Source organism: Pseudopodoces humilis, chromosome 15 (genome assembly GCF_049639895.1).
Source record: "Pseudopodoces humilis isolate 2021_Gansu_Grassland_sample_001 chromosome 15, ASM4963989v1, whole genome shotgun sequence".
NCBI lineage: Eukaryota > Metazoa > Chordata > Aves > Passeriformes > Paridae > Pseudopodoces > Pseudopodoces humilis.
The window spans coordinates 19,559,722-19,576,126 of NC_142214.1; the positions used below are offsets into that span (position 1 = coordinate 19,559,722).

Genomic DNA, 16,405 nt, shown 5'->3' on the forward strand with positions numbered 1-16,405 from the left:
TGCTGGACAGAAGGGAAAACCCCCACCCCCCCACACACACCCCTTTCAGGAAATAAATAAAGATTTCAGACAATAACTGACAAGGTTCAAGGAAACTCCTCTCTTGAAAATGCCACAAGTGCCAATGGGTGAAGCAGCTGGCTCCAGACTCCTCCTCCTGAGCAGGACTATAAACGTGGGATTTACCAGGAAATGAGAGGGACAAGAGCATCCTCCCACTGAGCCGAAGTGTCACCAAAGCAGGTAAATCCCAGCTGCAGAGGCAGAAGTGAGGCAGTGGTGGTTTTCTTGGATGCTTTTCTTGAATACCTCCAGTGTTTGGGTGTTTGGCTGAGCCTTTCCCAGCTCTCCTTCTTCTCCATCTCCAGCTCTGCTGGGTCACTGAGCTGGGAGTTCACCCTGGAGCTTCCAGGGAGCACCGGGAGCCTTTTTTCCCAAAGCAATGTTTGGATTTTGGGGGAACGCCACGGCTGTCTGCTTTGTCCTGCAGTGGAACATGGGGACATTTATTACTTTGGGCAGAATAACAGCCTGGTGGGACACAACTTTATTTAAAATCAGATTTTTTTACTAACACCCCCATGCAGACCTTTGCTGTAGCAATGTATCCCTGGCAATTCCAGAGGAGAGGCAGGGTTGTGATGTGAAATCCAGCTGTGTGCTGTGGCTGTGCACTGTTCATCTTGCTGTGTGCTAATCCAAAACGAGTTTTGTTCTCTTTCCGTGTTTACCTGGAGAGGGGCAGCGTTTCCTCAGAGCTCTGTGAATGTTTGTTCTCACTAACAAGGTGGGATGGAGAACTGATGGCAAGATGCCACTGGGGATGGGTAAAAACGGGATGGTTTGGTGTTTGTCGATGTGTCCCAAGGCGTGGGGAGCCCTCCTGGGGACGGAACTCCCGTGCCCTGGAATATCCATGTTGATATCTCTCATGGAGAAGCAGCAGCGGCTGTCGGAGGCACGGGGTGATTCCAGACAGCCCGGTGGAAATGGGATGAGATGGGGATGACCTTTCCTGGAAGGGGGTGAAGGGAAGTTGCTGTGAGGACAGCAGGGAGGGGAGGAAGCGGTGTCCAGAGCCTGTCCCGGGCTGCTCCGATGTCACCGGGGGACGAGCGCCAGGAGGGAGGGAGGGAGGGAGGACCTCGCACTGCCCCAGGGTGAGGGGTGCCGGGGGCAAGCAGGGAGAGGAGAGAAGGTGGAGGGGCCAGGATGAGGGAGGGTGTGGCTTTGGCTTTGCCCTGGCTGCACGAGGGATTTGAGCAAGGGAAGGAAGGATCACCCCGGGCTGCCCCATCCCTCCGGGAGATGCAGCTCTCTGCTCCAGGTGCCTCCTGAGCACGGGGACATCTCCATCCCGCGGTTTCCTGGACAGAGGCTGTGCCGCTGCTCCCGGGGTGTGCAGAGAGCTGCTAATCCCACCTGGAGAGAGGGATTTTCCACCTGCTCCCCTGCCTCCTGCCCCGTCCCGCGTTATCCTGTCGCACCACCAGGGCTCTGTGGTGCATGCGGACAAACGGGTCCTTAAGGACAGTGACAGCACCCATGGGTGGGGTTATCCCGGGGCCAAACCAGGGCATATTTGATCAGGAAACCCTCCCGGGGGTTCCCCTGCTGAGCCTCGTTTTTCCAGGCTCGCTGCAGCCCTCGGCTTTCCGGTGCTGCTGCTCCTGAGACAACACCAGGGGCATTTTCCTGGTTTGATGTGTCCTGACCTTGCAGGAAACAGAGGCAGGGACAATGTCCAGCGGTGAACTGGTCCCAGGGCAGGGACCAGGAGTCTGGGTTGGTGTGTGGGTGTGAGCAGTGGGTTCAACTGCAGCTGCTTCCAACCCCAATCCCTCCTTTTCCTCCTCCTTTTCCATATCTCGGGCTGAATCCTCTCACATCCTTCCCCTTCACGCCTCCTTAGCCTGACAGCAGGTTCTGGTGTTTGTCTTCCTCCCTCCTCCCATGTCTGCACGGGAAGAAGAGGAAAACATCCCTGTGAGTTGTGTCTCCATCCATCCCTCCCCAGTCCCAGCTCTTTGCTGCGGGCCTGTTATGCAGAAAACACCAAGAGAATGAGCTCTGGCAAATTAAAAACCACTGCTGGGAGCCAAGGAGTCACCAGGCCAGCCCATCTCCCTCCCAAATCCCAGCTCACCCTCTTCCCGGGACCCGCTCCAAGCAGGGGCTCTGAGCGTGCCTTTGAGCCACTGCCTGGGCTCTTTCAGGGCAAAACATCTGGAGGAGCTTAATTTTGTGGCTCATTTCCAAGTGTAACCATTTAAACCAGACTGCTTCTTTATGCAGAAGTGTCATTTAAAATAATAAAAGAGGCAAAATCGTGGAATCCACAGGCTCAGCTCTGCCCAAGGGCACAGGGTTCCTTGGGACCCCCTTAAAGGCAGTGCCTTGATGGGAAAAGGGAGCATTCCTCCCTGGGAACTGGGATTGGGTGCATCTCCCCCCTCCCAAACTCAAAATCCCGACCTTTAGCACAACCAAGCAATTGAATAATTCATTGTTCCCCAAGTTTTGCTTGGAGGTTTTTAGCCTTTCCTTATTTGATGAGAGTTGATGTTGCCAAAGCAGTTTGGAGCTGTCGGAGTCGATTTATCCCTCATCTTTCTTCCTTCGGGGAAGTGACATCCTTTAGAATAAATGGAGAGAGGAAAACGCAGGGTTTTTAGCAGAACAAGAGAGTCCAGAGGGTACTGATGTTTGCAAAATGTAAATTTGTGCTGAGGATTTGCGGGATCCTGAGATTTAGGTTCATTATTATTCCCATATTATTTTTCTTTGGGTGGTGCTCCTTCCCTCCTCCTCACTCCCCCTGACAATAGTGGAGCTTTGCTCCCTTTCCAAAGGGTTCTTTGGAATGGCTGAGTGCAGAATACATCACCTTCTCCCTTTCCAGCTTTTTTACCTCACCAAATATTCTAAAAATACCCAAATAACAAGAACATTGCTGTCTTATTTTCATCTTTGTTTCCCAACAAAAGCCTCCAGAGAGAAAACTTCAGCTCCTGGTACCCAGGAGTGCCGAGGAGTGGAAATGTGGGGGCTGCCTGCAAACAGACGAGTTCATGGGAGAAATATGAAGGGTTTGAAAATAGCCTATTTAGTCACTGGGGCTTCAAGAAAGGGATGGAGCTGGAAAATTCCGTCTGGAAGGGAGACTGTGTGTGTGTGTGTGTGTGTGCACCGTGCCTGCCCTGTTTGTCTGCAACAGTGGATAAGAAACGTCCTGGAACGGCTCAAAAATACCTTGTGGGTTTCGTCTGGATGTTTGTTGGTTTGTGTTGGGCTCTTCACGCCTCTCCATCTCCAGCAGCCTGGAGAAGAGGGGACAGCAACCATCACCACCACCTGCAGCGCTTTGGGGCACCTAAACATGTTTTTGCCAGGAATCCTGCTCGCCTAAATAGGTTGTGTGTGTTTTTTCTGGATGGGGCTGCGGAAAGTAGGCACCTCAAGTGGTGCTTTGAATCGAGCCTTTGTCTGCAGTGAGGAACATGGAAACACCTGAGCCTGTCACCAGCTTGTCGCTGCTCGGGGCAGGGGCACGGCTCTGCAGCTTGGCCGGGTGCCCCAGCCCGGCGCAGACGCCGCTGCCGGGGAGGCTGTGGGGGCGAGGGCCGACTCTGCTGTTTTGTCTGGAAGGGCCATGGCGAGCGCCGAGGGTTTCGCCGCCGTCTTCTACAGCGAGCCAGGGGTGCTGGGGCTGCTCGGCAACGTGGTCAGCGCCTTCCTCCTGTGCCTGCAGAACTTCACCGTGGCCACCACCGGCCTCGGGCCTCGGGCGGCAGAGCAGATCCTGGCAGGTGGGTGCTGCTGCTCAGGGTGGGGCTGAACGTCCCCTGAGCTCTTTGAGGGTCATCCCCAGGGGCCAATGGACACCACTGGTGGGACAGTGGGGAAATGTGGGTTGTGTCCACTGTGCAGGTCTGCGTGCTCCTGGGGGTGGCTGCTCCTCCTTCCCCGGCCACCTGGCCAAATGTTCCACGTGCCATTCCCTGCTGGATCCAAGCTGTCCTTGGGGCCTGCTCACCACACCGAGCCAAGGGGCCACACACAGAAATTTCCCTTTAGGGTGGGAGGAGGCCACAGGGCTGCTCACTGGAAGGCCACGGGACCTGCCACGGGGTTTGACCTAGAGCTTCCTGCAGCTCCAGCCCTTTTGTGCTTGGCTTCACACCTGACCCCTTCCTGCATCCCTCAGGCGTCCACCTCATCCTGATCGGTGGCTTTGTCCAGCTCCTGGCCGGATTTCTCGCCTTCCGCAAGTACGACCACCTGGGAGGCGCGGCCTTCCTCACCTTCTCTGCTCTGTGGAGCAGCTATGGGGTCACACGGGTCCTGTCCGCCGCGTATCCTGAGAACACAACGCTTCCCTTCGGGAATGCCAGCCAGCTCCTGGACACCGGCACAGCCCCGCTCTCGGCCAGCCAGAGCGCCGTGGCCGGGCTGGTGGCCTACATCGCCATCTCCTTAATCCTGTCCTTCTGCTCGGCCACCCTCAACTACATCATGCCCTTCATCTTCGGGGCCATCACGCTGGCCCTGGCCTTCGAGGCGGTTGCGCTCTTCACGAACTGGGCCCTGGTGGTGTCCGGGGTCCTGGAGCTGGGCATTGTCCTGTGCGGGCTGTACGGGGCTGTGGCTCTGCTGCTCAAGGGCATCACCCAGAGGTACGTCCTGCCCGGCTTTGGGCACCCCCTCTTCAACGTCCTGCTGCTGGGCTCGGCGCAGAAAAGCTCCTCCAAGGCCCTCGGGGAAGAAAAGAAGAAGAACACAAAGTACGCGGAGCCGATGGCCCTGGGGAACATCTGCGACACCGTGTCACCCTTCATATTCGCCTTTTACTTCTTCGGGTACGTGAAGACATTCTGTGTGGGAGCAGCGTGGATCTCCATCATCTCCAGCTGCCAGCTGCTCTCCAGCTTCTACAGCTACCTCAGAGGGGATGGCTACCACACCACCAAGTTTGGTGTCCACAGCCTCTTCTGGCTGGTGATGTCCTGGGAGGAGTTTGTGCTCACCGCCTTCCTCGGCCTGCCCGCGGCACAGGACAGCAGGCTGGGAATGTTTGGAGCCTGGTTCTTCCTGGCCACTGCCTGCCTGCTGTTTCTGATGTCGATCCACAAAGACACCCTGGAGATGCTGCAGAATGCCTCCTTCATCGTCCTCACCTCAGCCTTCGTCCACCAGATCCCTCTGCCCGGCGCCCGGCCCTTCCTGGGGGCTGCCTGCAGCCTCTGCACCGCGCTCTCCCTGTACGCCACCTTCGCCAGCCTCATCAACTCCATCGGGGAGAAGGTTCTGATTCCCGTGGGCCCCCAGGCCGTGTCCAGCTCAGCTCTCCAAGCCGTGCTGGGGGCTCTCAAGGCCCGGCTCTGGAGGTCCAAGGACGTCCCCAGCGGCACCGGCGCTGCCGTGCCGGACGCTTTGTTCTACATCTGCAACGGCCTGGCTGCGGCCGCCGCCATCCAGGGCAGGCTGGGTGAGCCGGGCAGGCAGCAGCTCTCCATCCCCTCCGTGCTCATCCCGGGAGCCCTGGGGCAGCTGTTCGTGTGCCGGATCCAGGTGCGGGGCGGGAAGAGGTTCGGATCCGTGCTCCCCTTCTGCTACGCCGCCTTCTGGGGAGCCTGGACCTGGCTGCGCCTGGCAGGTAAAGCAGGGGATGGTTCCTGCTTTAAAGGGTGTCCCCAGGGAATCTCAGATTGCTTCCTCCAGTGGAATTCCTTCTGTCAGGAGAGTCAGCGACATCAGGGTTACTGATATTCCTCCCTGGAAAAAGATAATTCACAAATCACCCCAGTTTGCTCTCGGCTGCCATTGTTGCAGGCACTTGGTGCTCTCGGTTCCAGGAGTCCAAGTTGTGTCGTCAGCTCCAATAAAAGCCGAGATTTCCCTGCAAAAACATTGTGAGACAGGCCTGGCTCTGGGCTGTTATCTCAGAATAACAACTCAGGAGATGCTTTTAGGCAGTGGGAGACTCCAGGTTCTGGATTTCTCCTTCGGGAGCCTGCAGAAGTCTATCCCAGCCATGAAAGAAGCTCTCAGAAGCTGAGCCTGGCTTTTAAAAGCTGCATTTTGCTCCAGGTGGGCAGAGTGTCCACACAGCCTCCGTGCCAGGCACTCTTAAAATGAGCATCTGTGGGGAAAGTTAAAACTGTGGCTCTGGACGTGTGGCAGGAGCTTCTCAAGCATCCAGCCAGGCCCTGAGTATTCCAAGCTGGAGGTAAAACCCAGAGCTTTTTTTGGATAACCGTCACCAGCCCCACAGTTAATACCTGAAATGCTTAGCGTGGCAGAAGCGGCAGGTGTCGATGAGGGAGGGTTTTTGGGAGGCCACCATCCACCAGCTGGAGCTGTGGTCATCCCAGCTGAGGCTCTGCCACTCTCCTGTCACGCTGCTCGTCGTGGTTTGCTCATAACCAGATGTGCTGCTCCTGTTTCAGGCCACTTGCTGGACATCGGGGCGGGGAACACCGAGGGATTCACGGCCGGCTCCATCGCCTTTTTGGTGCTCAATGCTTTTTTAGTCATTTTGGGTGAGTCCCAGAAGCACGTGGGATGTTTATGGAGGGGCGTCTGGGGTCAGATGGTGAATCCTCCTGTGGCTGCTCCGTGGAGGAGATGCACCAGTGAGGGAGGCCTGTCGCTCTGATTAAGCAAGAGCGGAGATGTTTTGCCCACAGCCAGTAACAGAAGCTGAGCTGGGCTTAGGAGAAACAGCCCCGAGGGAATGGAAGAACATTTCAAAGAAAATAAAAGGATCAAATCAGGTGAAAGCGTTCGACGCTCTGGGCCACTGGCACCAATCCACAGCCACACTCCAGCCCAGCTGGTGTAAATCAGAACCTGCTTGGCTGCTGGGGAAGTGTTTTCCATGTGAGCACAGTGTCCTGGCAGATCAAGGGTTTGGCAGAGTGTCTGTGGAACCTGAGGGCTGAGCCGACCCTGGCTGTGCCTCTTTGTTCCTCCAAGGACAGGGAAATCAGAGCTGGGGCTGCTCAGTTAAATCAAACAAGCCTCAGTTGATTTAGGAACTCTTCTGCTGGTTCATGGACATTTTATGGGCTGTGACTGATGTGGGTCCCTCTTGTTTGTGTTTCTTTCCACAGCTTCCTCTTTTAACATGGTGCTGCTCTGCCTGACCTTGGCCATGGAGCTCTTGACCATTTGTTTTCTGCTCTTTACAGTGGAGAACCTCCCTTTGCCTTTTGAAAGTGAGTTTTACGGGAACCAGGACATTAAACCTTCACCTTCAGGGTGCAGGGAGTGGGTCCTGGGTTGGGGAGCAGTGTGGGAAGCTCAGTGTGGCAAAATCAAGCAGAGTGTTCCTGCTTCCTTTCCCTGGAAGTCTGGGGTGTGTGCAAGCATGACTAGAGGAGGAAATCTTTCCTCTTATCACACCCAGGGCCTTGAGCTTCCAAATATACCCAATGCTGCTGGATCAGAACACCTCTAGAGGCTCTGTCCAGCTCTAGTCCCCAGCAGATGTTCCCTGAGGTGTGGGATGAGCTGAACGTGCCACCACTATCAGTGGCTGCAGTTCTGCTGAAGCTCTGCCTTTGCTGCAAGTAACAATTTAAGTTTTAATTCCATGGGGTGCTGCAGCAAGAGGATTAGTGGGAGCTTTTCCACCAGGACTTTGTCACCACAGAGTAGAATCACAGCACCATGAAATCCAAGCGAGCGAGTCCGGCCATTCCCACAGCACTGACAAACCCTGTCCCACATCCACACTGTCAAATCCCCTCCAGGGATGGGGATTCAATCACCCTTCCTGCCTCTGACTCCGGGGTTTTTTTCCAGTTGTGGTGTTGAGCATCGTCAGCGTCATCTGCTTCTATGGAGCCACAGCCTCGCTCACCAACTGCATGTTTGGGAAGGACCTCCTGATGGTGGGACCTCCTCTGCTCACAGTAAGAGATGCTTGGCACGCTGGGGTAGCTTCCCTGCCCAGAGGGGATATTCTGGAGCCTTCAGATTCCTGTGGAATTTCACTTCTGCTGAATCCTTTAGTGCCGTTCAAAGTCCCGGTCACAGCACTTTTGTAGGGAGCTGTGAGCTGGAAATGAGCTCTCTTCCATTAGGAATAACATCGGAGAAAGGGCAGGGATGCTCACAGGACTCCTGCAGGGCCCCAAAACAGCTGTCTCTGTGCTCCTGGGGAATCAGCCATCCCCAATCTAAGAATTCCTTGTAGAATGGAGTTTTAAAGCCATAACCTTGGGAGCAGGGAGTTTAAAAAGTTTCCCAGACTGGACAGCAAGAATTCCCCATCTTTTCTTGACTTCAGACTCCTTCTGCCATCTGGTGTGTGTGGCCAGGGCAATTCCCCCTACCCAGGGTGATGGATCTGACAGCTCCGACTCCTGCTGCAGAGAAACATTTCCATTAGATCAGCATTTCATGGGAATGCACTTGAAACTCCATCCCTGCCTGGATTTGGGATTCCAGAAGGAATTCCTTAGGTCATTTTGGAGAGCAGCCATTTCTCCAGGAAGCTGTGCTGGGTGGGATTCATCTCCTCTAATTTTAAGCATCGGCAGTTGAAAGAGTTGAGTTGAGAGCTGCTCTCTTTGGCTTTAATCACTGGAATTCACCTCCCCTGCTGCGGGAGAAGCGTCCCTGGAGGTGTTTCTCTCCAAGGGATCGCGGCACGGTGGATCCCTGCGTTCGGGTGGATGCAATCCTGCCTTGTGTTCCATAGGTTCGCTTACTCGTTGCCTCCTGATTCCTGGCAGGTCCAGAGCTCCAAGGAGGACAGGGAGGATCCCCTGCCCTGTGTCTGCCCCAGGTCCCATCTCACGAGCGGCCTGAGGACCATCGCGGAGCTGCTGAACACGGGGGCCGTGTGCGGGGTCCCCACAGACACCGTGTACGCCCTGGCAGCCTCCTGCAAGCACCCCGAAGCCATCGAGAAGGTCTACAGGATCAAGGTGGGAATTCAGGGATGTCTCTGCTCACCTGGCTCTGTGTCCTGCCCGTGAGGTCGTGCAGGAGAAGGAAGGGGAGCCCCTGGTTTCAGGTTGTCCCAAGACTCAGGAGGTGGCCATGGGCAGAGCTCACGAGCAGCCACAGCAGAAGATCAGGGACCATTTTCTGATCAAGCCAGGGCACAGCCCCTCTGCTCCAGCCTGGAGCACTGGGAGTTCGGCAGTGACATCCCTGGGGATGGACAAAGCACAGCCCCAAACAGGAACAGCGGGTCCAGACCTGTGTTTGTCCTCTGTGCCTCACAAAGTGCTGAATCAGAATCCCAGGGCTACATCCCCCCAGACTTTTGGAGCCATTCAGTGCTGGAACCAGCCCCAGAGTTTGCACCTTCAATCCAGCTTTTGCAGCCTGGCCCTGTCTGTTGTCCATGAGGCAATTTCCTGGCTAGCCTGGAGAAACAACCATAACAGACGATCTCAGCTGGCCCCGGGCGCGAGCAGCGGCACAAAGGCCGTCTCTTCTGTGCTGCCCTGGTGCCAGTGCTGACCTTCCCTGCCGATGAGAGAATACAAACAGAATGTAAATACATGCCCAGTTCCTGAGTCATTTGGCCCCACTGAAGCTGATGTCAGTTGAGGACTGAAATGACACCGCTTTGTGAGCTTGTTTTATTTCCCCTCCATCTCCACTGCTGGTTTTACACTGAATTTATTTCACTCAGCTTCTTCCAAAGCGCTGGAGGGGTGATAATGGAGATGTTGGTTTGCAGGGGGCTGAGCTCTCCGTCCCTTATCCCATCACAAATTGGTGTGTTTGGCCTTGGTTTGCACCAGCAGAAGTTTGGAAAAAATCAGGCCCCTGGTGTGTAAGACCCCAAAAATGCTGATACTGAGTGGAGCGTCGCTGTCCCTGTGATGGATGTGCTTGAAGAGGAGGAATTGGATGCAGCCCAGGAGTTCCCAAGGGCAGGCCGCTGCTCTGTCTCCTTTTTAATTTGCACGTGCAGATCCAAGCTGGGGCATCCATCACAGCTCAGCACTTGTGCAGACACGGCATCTTCCTCGCCTGGAGCTCCCTGGGAAACACACAAACCAGAGTCCCAGCAGGCTTCGAGGTTCTCCAGACAAACTTTCCCTCTTCATCTATTTTCCCCCTGTTTTTTTTCAGGACAGACCTCAAGAGAAGCCCATCTGCATCTTCATTTCCAACCTGGAGCAGTTGCGAGCAGCTGCTCCGCCCATCAGCCCCCTGCTCTGGGAATTCATGGAAAATGTTTATCCCGGTGGCATCGGCTGCATTATCCGGAAGGGAGAGTGGCTGAAGAAGTTGGGTGAGATGAGCAGCACGACCCTCCTCTCCCCCTTTCATTTTTCCAGCATGGCAGGTGTGCAATCCCAGCCCCCTTTGGGATGTGATGGGGAGAGATTCCGGTCGCTTTCTCCCAAGAAATGCCCCCTGGAGCTCCCAGATGCTTTGGTGGGTGTTGAGCAGAGTGCATTAACCATCTGTAATGACTCACCAAGAGTGGGAGCCAGCAGGATGAGTTCTTTGACCAGAAACAAGGGAGGCTCCTTGGCCTGGGAGGGTCCCCTCTCCCAAGCCCCCCGCTGCTGACTGGGAATGAGCAAACCAGGGTGGAGCATCCAGGAGATGAGAGGGTTCCGATGGTCATCCCTTCTCATCGCCTCTGCCTTCCCACCCCGTGGGCATGGACACTGTGAGCGCTGGGATGATTCACCTCAACCCTGGCTCCTGGGAATCCATGGAAACAGCATGGAATGAGGGAACTGGAGGGGCTGGAAAACAAATCCTGAGCTGGGACAGGGGCTCAGCCTGGAGAAAAAGAGGCTCAGGGGGAATTTCTGGCTCTGCACAACTCCCTGCCAGGAGGGGACAGCCGGGAGGGGGTCGGGCTCTGCTCCCAGGGAACAGGGACAGGAGGAGAGGACACAGCCTTAATCTGCACCAGGGGAGGATTAGATTGGACATTAGGAAAAACATCTTCACAGAAAGGGTGATTGGACACTGGCAGGGGCTGCCCCGGGGGGCGGTGGAGTCCCCATCCCTGGAGGGGCCTAAGGAAAGTCTGGATGTGGCACTCGGTGCCATGGTCTGGGTGACAAGCTGGTGTTGGGTCACAGGTTGGGCTCGATGATCTCAAAGGTCTTTTCAAGCCCAGCTGGTTCTGTGATTCTGAGTTATCCATGTTCAACAGACAGAGGAAGGGTGGCAGGGTGGGCAGTGGTCACAGACTTTGGGATATGGGGAGATCCTGTGTCCGTGGAAGCAGCTGTGATGTCTCCAGTTGTGAATCGTTTCCTTTTTACCCAGTTGGAACACTAATTGTACCTCTGCTCTCAGACTCCTGCTCAGGAGTGGACACCCACAGAGCCACATTCAGTTGGGTGCATGGAGCAGGGTCACTTCCAAAGGAAGCAGGAGATCCCCCCGGTGCCACAACAGGGGCTGTGCCAGCTCTGCCAACGTCCTCTGCCTGTCCTTCCAGGGGTCGGAGCAGGATACAGCAGGGTGGGAACCCAGGACAGCATCATGATCCGAGTCCCTGACCTGACGGTCCTGGTGCACCTCATCGACATGACCGGACCCTTGGCCATCACCTCGGCCAACCCCAGCGGGGAGGCGGACAGCACCCACCACGACATGGTCATCTCGTGAGTAGCCGGTCACCGGCGGTGCCACCGCCTGCTGAAGTGGTGGCAGACCTCGGTTTGATGTCCTGCACCGAGGGGAGCCTCAGCACGAGGTCACAGCAAGGTCCTTGAAGGGTTGTGGCTGTTTTTTTCCCCCCACAGGCGCCTTGGCCATAAGCTGGAGGGTGTTCTCTGCGATGGAGAGTCTGACGAGGTGGTGGCGTCCACCGTGGTCAACTGCACGAAGATTGATGAAAGTGAGTGTGAGAACCGCCCTTCGTGTCACCCACTGCGCTTTCCTGGGAGGCTTCCATGCCTTTCCCAGTATCAATCTGGCAGCACAGAGCGCTCCAAGAGTAACAGCTCTTGAGTGCCTGGACATTTGCAAACATGTTGATGAAGAGAAGCAAACAAAAGATGTCCTGGGAGGACCTCTGTGTTGACAGGGAACAAGGCAGGAGGACAAACACAGCCGAGCAAGGAAAATCTGCCTTGTCAGGGTGAAAAGGCTCTGAGTGGGAGGGTGGGGGCTGCTGGAAGGAGGGGTGGGGGCTGCTGGAAGGAGGGGTGGGGGCTGCTGGAAGGAGGGGTGGGGGCTGATGGAAAGAGGGGTGGAGGCTGCCTCAGCCCACCACATCGAGGGTGGTACAGGAGATTGCCCACAGTGATGCAGCAGCACACACTGAGGTGGCTCTGGGCTGACATTTGAGAGGGGTTGATTAGTGGAAAACCAAACCCTTCAACAAAGTGTGAGGTCAGTGGCTGTTGGTGGTTTCACTTTCTGAGCAGTCTCTGGTCCTTCCACACGACTTTGAGTGGCTTTGCTGGTGCGAGATGTTCTTTTATACTCCTTTCTGTGCCCCTTTGGGGACTGTCCTGACTTGTTCCCTCTCCCTCTGGGAAGGTGGCATCATCATCGTGCGGGAAGGCTGCATCCCAGCAGGAAAAGTCATGCAGATCTTTGAAAGGGCGAAGAGCAGAGTGGTCTGAGCCGAAGGAACCTTCCCCGAGCAAAGGAACAAAGTCTGCTCTCCCTAAAAACATGAGGTGTCCCACGTTTTGCTGGAGCCTTGGGAGAGACATTCCTTCTCTGATCCAGCTCTTACCTCCTCGGGAAGAGCAGCACTTCTCCACTTGGGGCCTCTCCAGGGACCTTCCTGCAGTGATCTCTTGTTTATCCCCAGTAAGTGCCCGGAATCTCCAGGAGAGCTGCCCAGGAGCTGATGCTTTTCTTCAGGAATTCCCAGAGCTCCGGTGTTTCTGAAGTGCATTGGACTGTGAACGCAATGTTTGTGCATCCCCCTCCACAACACTCAGATCTGTGTATTTTAAATTTCTAAACCCCACTAAATAAATCCTCTTTTTGGAACGTAAGGAAAAGGCTTTGAGTTTTGTTTGATCTCCACCAAGCTCCTCATCCTCCCGAAGGGGCAAAGCTCCATGACTGAACACCAGAGGAAGGAACAAGCACAGGGAGGTGTGATTCTGACAGAGGGTTTACAGCAAGTAACTCACCCCATTCCTCCCCTGCCATCTTCCCAGCCACTCCCCAGCTCATCCCGGGGCACTCAGCTCCTTGAAAACGCGAAGCAACATCCGTGAACATCCATGGCCAAGCTGGGGGCTGCCGAGGGTTCAGAGCCATGGGTCGGCTCGGGTTGGAAGGGATCTCCTGTCAGGATCATCTCGTTTCCAGCACCTTGCCCCTGAAGGAGCGCTGCTGCCCCAGAGCTGTCCCCACAGCAGTCCCCGGGGCTGTCCCCACCCCTGTCCCCAGGACCCACGTTAGGAGCTGTGGAGGGGCAGTAGTTTCTGCCAAGAGCAGAGAACAGAACCTCCCTCCCTCCCAAAGCAAACAAGCCCCAGGGGGAGCCAGGGATGAGGGAATCCACTCGCTAAAAAAGAACCTCAACAAAGGAAACAATGAGTTAGACCCTAAGGCTTCAAAACACTGCGAGGTGCGTGACCGGTTGGAGGTTTTCTGTAATGTTTTTCCCATCCTGGAGGCAGTGTCCAAGTGGGAGATCTCTGCCAGTTCCCTACCGTTGTTCCCTCTCCTCCCTCCTGCTCTGGGCAGGGAGGTCATTCCCCTGGCACAGCCACAGTCCCACCTCCCACCGCCCAGGGGACGAGACCCTTCCCTTCTCTTGCTCCTTATCGTTGCTTTGGAGCAATTTGCTTATGGAATTCTCCCTCAGGACACACCCCACCTGCTGCGGGAGCTGGGCAGGAAAATCTGGGAGCCCTGGGGCTGGATTCCTCCTGCTACTGTGGGAGCTGGGCAGGAAAATCTGGGAGCCCTGGGGCTGGATTCCTCCTGCTGCTGCGGGAGCTGGGCAGGAAAATCTGGGAGCCCTGGGGCTGGATTCCTCCCACGCCTCGTTGCTGACATGTCAACACCAACTCCTGCCCCGAGTGCGCTCCGCTTGCTTTGGCGCTGCCGTTGTTGTCCAGCTGGTGCTGCCATTCCGTTTGCACTCAGAATCCACCATAAATAGCAGCTTTCACTCCTTCTCCAGGTCACGGCTGTTGTTTCATTCAAGCAGCTCCCCAAACTCCCGGCTAGAGATCCTTGGCAGGCATTCCTGGGGTGGAACACAGGCTCCCCTTCACCCCGCAGCCTCCTGACCCTGCAAACCCACTCGGGCACAGCTGGGCATTCCCAGCCTCCTGTGGTTTCCCAGCCCGTGCCAGCATCTGGAAGTGGAGCTTAGTCAGGCTCTCCTCCCTGCACATGTCTCAGGACAGCTAAACAACCTGGGCTGGTGGAAGGTGTCCCTGCCTTGGAACGGGATGAGCTTCCAGGTCCCTTCCAAGCCAAACCATTCCATGGTTGTGTGATAAACACTTATTCAATAAATGGAAGTTGAGTGCCAGCTGAGGTTCATCACCACCCAGCAGAGGCTTAACTTCAGGGCATGCGGTGAAGTCCCACAACACGGGACTCCTGTCATGTTTAAATACCTTAATGCTTGAAAAATGACTTGAACTTCCTGAGCAAGTCAGGTTTGTTAATATTGGCTATAAACTGCTGGAACAGCAAAAAAAAACCCACAAAGAAACCCCAAGAAAATAGAAAAGGAGAAAGTCCCTTCTTGGCTTGTGATCTGGGACTGTGTTAGACCATCTCCATGTTGGTGCCATGGGAATTGCCAGCTCCAGGGAAGGATGTGGAGTTCCCCAAGTGCCCCTTCACTGCTCACACCAAACAGCCAGGACGTGGTAAATCCAGACAAGGATGGAAAAGTCACCTCTGGTGCTCTGCAGCAGGTGAAGGGTGTCAGCCCTTGGGGAAAGCACTGGATGCACTGCGATCACAAATCGGGGTGAAAATAGAAACAGATTCCAACCAGAGCTACAAAAATCCAGAATTTAGGTTATAAGATAAGAAAACACCTGGAGTTCACGGCTTTATTTCAGGCAGAGCCAGGATTAGTGTTTCCTTGTACAAATTACATAAAGAGTCCCTTCCCAGAAGAGCACAATGATATCAATAAACTGTCTGTACTTACGGGCAGCCGAGAACCAGGGGTGTAAAATTTTATGCACTAATTGAGTTTTTATGATTTTATGATTTACTGAATAAGGAAACAAACAGGGTATCTTAGAGGGGAAAAAACCCCGCAATCACCATAGTCTGGGCTGCTCACTTTGGTCGTCATGTCTCATGGGTGTTCTGGTGACTCAGGAGTAATTATGGGTCAGAATATTTGCTCTGTATCTGTTTTCCACCATCAGGTGATAAAAATAAGGGGATTTTTAATTGACACAATAAATGGCACAATCATTTTGTTCCAGAAACAAGCTCTCACCTCTCTTTGCTGGAAAGAAGGAAGTAAATTTGATTTTTCAATGTTGCTGCTAAATAAAGCGGAGTAATTCCTTTAAGAAAACATGTTTGGGGGAATTAGAGAACCCTGGAATGGTTTGGGGCAGGAGGGACCTTAAAGATCCCCCTTTTCCCAATCCCTGCCATGGGACACCTTCCCCTGGACCAGGTTATCTGTGCCTTGCACACACAGCTGGGAATTTCTGACCAGCATCTCTGGAGGTTGTGGAGCAAAGATTTGCTGGTTGAGAGGCCATGATAAATCCCAGATAAACAGCAAGGAATTGATGTTATTGTGAAATGTAATTCGCAGCACTTTAACAAAAAAAGCTTTTTCATGGTAGGGATATACTGGAGATGCTCCATCTCTGGGAGCGTCCAAGGCCAGGTTGGATGGGGCTTGGAGCAACCTGGGATAGTGGAAGGAGTCCCTGCCCATGGCAGGAGATGATCTTTAAGTTGCCTTTCAACCCAAATAATTCTGGGGTTCTTTGGTTGTGTTGTTGGCTCTGTTTGAGCCAAACATAGGATGAAATTGGTTACTGGGCTCCGAGAAGTTCCCAGGACCAGCTAGGCTGGAAAATGGCTCAGTCCCATCCCCCGGGAGCGTGCTGGGACTTTGACACACAAACCCAGCACAAAAACCCGGCCGGGACCAGGAGCAAGGTCCCCATTGTCACATTCCCGCAATTCTTCCAAAGTAAATTCCCCAGGTCTCCACGGCCCCTGCAAGTTTAGAGGGAAACAAACACACCTCCCTTAGGTCAACAACAGGAGCCTTCCACTCCTTTAGTCGGGCTCTCTGAACACAGGGACCTTTCATCAGGGCTATTGCTAATTTTTAACGCCTCTTGTTGTGTTTTCCATCCTGCTGCACGCTGGAGAAGGCTCATTCCCAGTGGGGAAGGCTCATTTCCCAATGGAAACAGCAATGTCAACCAGAGTTAAGGGTAAAGGCTGCAAACCTTGTCATATTTGCCCGTAAATC

At 54.6% G+C, this 16,405-nt stretch overlaps 1 protein-coding gene across 1 annotated transcript; it reads left to right on the top strand.

The window, feature by feature from the left end:
- The first annotated feature begins 213 nt into the window (after positions 1–213).
- Positions 214–12,968, top strand: LOC106628390 (uncharacterized). The gene is made up of 11 exons (XM_014256381.2): positions 214–243; positions 3,649–3,809; positions 4,208–5,656; positions 6,450–6,542; positions 7,116–7,220; positions 7,810–7,919; positions 8,745–8,939; positions 10,105–10,267; positions 11,444–11,609; positions 11,751–11,845; positions 12,493–12,968. The coding sequence occupies exons 2-11, from the start codon at positions 3,653–3,655 to the stop codon at positions 12,576–12,578; spliced, it is 2,619 nt and encodes an 872-aa protein (XP_014111856.2). The 5' UTR covers positions 214–243; positions 3,649–3,652; the 3' UTR covers positions 12,579–12,968.
- The last annotated feature ends 3,437 nt before the right edge of the window (positions 12,969–16,405 follow it).

What these genes read in the sequence shown, in the direction of transcription:
- LOC106628390 (XM_014256381.2), top strand. Translation starts at nt 3,653, where the DNA reads ATGGCGAGCGCCGAGGGTTTCGCCGCCGTCTTCTACAGCGAGCCAGGG. An exon ending in GACCTGGCTGCGCCTGGCAG is followed by an intron (nt 5,657 to 6,449) that starts GTAAAGCAGGGG and finishes CTCCTGTTTCAG; the next exon opens with GCCACTTGCTGGACATCGGG. An exon ending in TGGGACCTCCTCTGCTCACA is followed by an intron (nt 7,920 to 8,744) that starts GTAAGAGATGCT and finishes GATTCCTGGCAG; the next exon opens with GTCCAGAGCTCCAAGGAGGA.